Raw genomic sequence first — 3969 nt, 5'->3', positions numbered from 1 at the left:
CATTCCTGCCTGATATTCCAAAACCCCTTCTATATGAACCTACTTATACGCAGTTGCAGGATTTGCTTGTTTAATGTGCGTGAGTATATTTTCAAAGATTTAGCTCATTATTTTAAAGTCAAATAGTTGTATAAAATGTGGCTGTCAAACAGTATCTTTTTGCACAGTTAAAATATACTCTGTTTTTACTAAATCCCACCTGTTGAATCTACTGACTAAATTAAGGCTTTACTCTACCTTTTGTTCTTGTTTGTCCCTTGTAACCAGAACAGCCAATGAAACAAAACTAACTGTATTTTGGCTTAGACCTTAAAAAAAAATCTGTTAACAAGACAATGAAGTCTTTATTTCCAGTAATACCGATTAGAAACTTGAGCCACATTTAACTTCCAAGTCCTGTTTGAGTTTGCAGTGTTGAGACTTCAGAAAAAGAACAACATGGAGCACTTTTAGGTTAACCGAATTAATTTACCATTTTGCTTACTGAGATACATTTTGAAGGCTAGAACAGTGTTTTGAAGGGCCAAAGAAAAAATCAGAAATCATCTTATTTATGATGATCTGTCAATTTAGTAACATGCCATTTTATGTTTAGCGAACAGAACAAAAAGGAGAAATATCATTGTCCAGAAACCGGGCTACTCTGTTACTCTACTGCAGGAAAGAATTAAATCATTGCAGCAGCAGATAGCTGTTTTACAGAACGAAAAAAAGACAGCAGTGTCTTCTGTGAAGGGATTTAAAGAAAGCAATGAAAAACTAACAACTCAGCTACATTTGGCTGATCAGAAACTTCAAACTAGTAAAGTGACCATAGAGGTAAAGTACTTTTCATTATGGTGTCTTAACAATGTTTGGCATAAGTCTGTTGTAATTCTGTGAAATTTTTTTAATATTGTTTTTTGTCTCTTAATTTGTAATGATCAAAATTATGAAATGTTATATATAAGCATGCTTTATATGAGATTGTGAATATTATTATGTACAAGTGATATTGAGGCCTATTTTACTATTGTGTCAACCGAATTAATTAATTCCTTCTGAAAAGAAGTGGTCTTCATGCTGACATTTTACCTGCATTTGAATGAGTGAGGGAAGTTTCACTTTTAGCATGTGATCTGAGAACTTTCCTGAGAATCTGGCCAGTCCACATTAACTAGGACCCATTATTCTGTGAAGAACAGGCACTGCTGGAGTGGTTGGTTAACTGTCTCCATATGCCCCAAGAGTGGAGTGCTCAAGGCAACTGGAGTTTTCTTCCAAAGGGAGCTCAGAGCAGTTCCTTATCTATTTAATCCCATCTCTCTTTGTCAAGGTGGAAAGGTAGAGAATAAGATAGAGACAAGTAAACTATTTGGTTAACAGCCCTAAAGATGCCAGCTTTCTTCTCTACTTCAGTCTTCCTTCCTACTTAATCCTTTCCCATACTATTACTCCTTTCTGGTTTTCCCCATTCACTTTTATATATATGTATTTTGTGTTAATCTATATGCAGCTCCTCAGCTGGAATTCTTTTCTGTTCATACTGTAGTGATTGGCCTGCCCTTTATAGAGCTGAATCAACAAACACTTTTGCAGTAATTGTCTCCTGTTGGTCACACACACATCCTGCTTCCAGAATTATAGTGCTACAACAGATGGACTTGCTGGAAGGAGGCAGACATTAAAAAAGAAATCAAATCCCCTCCCCCTCAAACTTCTCTGCATTTCTGTCTTTGCACAGAAGGCAGAAGCAGTATCAGGAGCAGCACTTTTCACTTTCTTAGGGCTGGGGAACTGCTAATTTCTAAAGGAGGGAAAACCTCATTTCTGTTACTCATTTTGCATAACTATATACATGTAATGAATTGTTTAAAAAGAGTTTCCAAGGTCATTGGAACCAGCGGAGATCTGCCTATCTTACAAACAGTATCATAATATAAAGTTTCATGGACAGTATAAACTTCACTAAGAGTTATATGTGTAATTTAGGTAAAATATTCTGCTTACTCAGACACCTTCATGATTTGCCTTCCTAGAAGACTACACCTTAGGTGTCCATAGGAGAGCAATGTGAGAAATAAAACAAAAAAGGCTATTATCAGGAAACTGTTTAAATTAAAAAAAAAAAAAAGACAAAATTTGTGTCAAGATAAGTGCTACTGTAATGTGAGAGACTGACTAAAAGTGAAATAACATGGTCTTAAAACCAATTTTCTTTCAGTTTTTCTGGAATGTTCAAAAAAAATGGTCACTGGTATATTTAAAGGGTGGTGCATTCTAAGCAAAAATAAATAAATGGTGTTGCAGGTACTCAAGGAAAAATCTTTATTAGGCATGCACATTTTTTTCCTTCTCAGCAACCAATTCAAATTCCCTTTCTTACAACTAATTATTCTTCAGGTGCTATACTAGTGCTACCAAGTGGGAAATTTAAAGCAGAGGCTTGGGCTACTTGCCAAGTGAAAATTAAGAAGGTAAAGAACCTACACAGTCTCTGCAGGGTACATGCATGTTTTAGAGAGAGAACCATGATTCAGATAGATCAAATGGTTGTAAAGCATACATTTGTGTAGGTTTTTTATGTGTTGTTAATAAGAAATACTATCTAGAAGTGAAGTTTTAAGATAGTGCAAGGGAAATTATATTTTTCAATATTTCTTTTTCACTTGCAAGAACACTGTTGTTGTTGTTTCTTTTCAGTGCTTCTATTACCTCAGATTTTAGAATTTTCTTGCACAGGTAGAAGGTAAAATACAAGGGAACAAACCATGAAAAATTGAAAGATTGAGACAATCGCTGGATTTAGGGGGACCCTTAAACACTTCAGAAGTGTTAAAATTACTACTACCAAAAAATAAACTTCCATATGTAATCATAAAGTTCTGAGTAATCTTGTATTAACAGTGAACTTGTGATGCTGGGCTAAGGTAAGTACAGAATTCTAGCAACTGTAAACATTAACGTCATGGCTTGGACAAGATGCCATGTTGCCTGAATTTAGCTAAGAAAATAAATCCATTAACAGACAAGGGCAGATGTTTGTGCAGTCAGTCCTTCATTATAATCCCCAAAGAATCTAGTGCTAGAAGATCGACTCTGGATTTAAGATTTAAATGTTCCATATGTTCATTTTGAGACAGATTTTACACTTGGTACAATCTAAGGACTGTCTGGCATCTGTTGATTTTCAGAATGTATGTATGCTTATGGTTTTGTGTATTTTTATTGAAGATCCACAGAAACACATATGTATGTATATATTTTTCTGCCTGCTTGTAAGAGTTCAGAAGGCTGGATTCAAGTTCTCTTTTGTTTGGCCTTACAAACTCTTTGTAGTAATGTAGATTTATTTCTTTGTTTTGTTTCTGCAAAAGCAAATCTTTGCATATTTCTGCAAAAATGACTGTAAGGTGACTGCATGTGTGAGAATTAAAGCTTACATTTTCCAATGATTCACATCAACACTGAGTCAAGACGGTCTGTACAGAACTACTGTAGTTACATTTTGCTATCAGTGTGTAGAAATCACAGCTGGAGCTGATACTTAATGTAGAAGCAAAGGGATTTAGGTTTTCCTTAATTTCTTAGAAAAACGTCTGAAAGAAGTTGTTGGAAAAATCCAGGAAAATTTTTTTTCTAAGGTTTATTCTCCCCTCTACTCATTTCTGTCACTAAGTGACTGCTTATAAGATGAGTGTATTTATTGAGTACAGCAGAGTAATTATAATTAGTTTTATGCAGTAGATGTCATTCTTGTTGGAAAAGTTCAAAGTATATTGAATAAAAAATTAAAGTCATAAGCAAGTTAAGTCACTAGTGCTTATCTTATTCATGTCAAGGCCACTCACAGGTCCACTTGTCAAAAGAACTGCAGGATCTTTTGCATCCGTTCTCCAGTGTTTCTCAGGTGATGTCACAAGAAAAGCTGCATTTCTTAATGGAATGCCATAGATATTTCCAAAATGCCTGTGTAAGTCTACTTTCAGC

The 3969-nt window shown here is 34.9% G+C and overlaps 1 protein-coding gene across 1 annotated transcript in view; it reads left to right on the top strand.

Annotated features, from left to right (window-relative positions):
- The window catches only part of LOC104624709 (centlein-like), a gene marked incomplete at its 5' end in the record, with an annotated part of 68590 nt that overhangs the window by 10709 nt on the left and 53912 nt on the right, over positions 1-3969 (top strand). The window contains one exon of the mRNA XM_010292149.1: positions 596-819. Within this exon, the coding sequence (XP_010290451.1) occupies positions 596-819 (224 nt within the window). The remainder of the gene's footprint in view (positions 1-595; positions 820-3969) is intronic.

Source organism: Phaethon lepturus, unplaced genomic scaffold (assembly GCF_000687285.1).
Source record: "Phaethon lepturus isolate BGI_N335 unplaced genomic scaffold, ASM68728v1 scaffold5398, whole genome shotgun sequence".
Taxonomy (NCBI): domain Eukaryota; kingdom Metazoa; phylum Chordata; class Aves; order Phaethontiformes; family Phaethontidae; genus Phaethon; species Phaethon lepturus.
The sequence above is the reverse complement of the archived record's forward strand: the minus strand, read 5'-3'. Positions and strand labels throughout refer to the sequence as shown.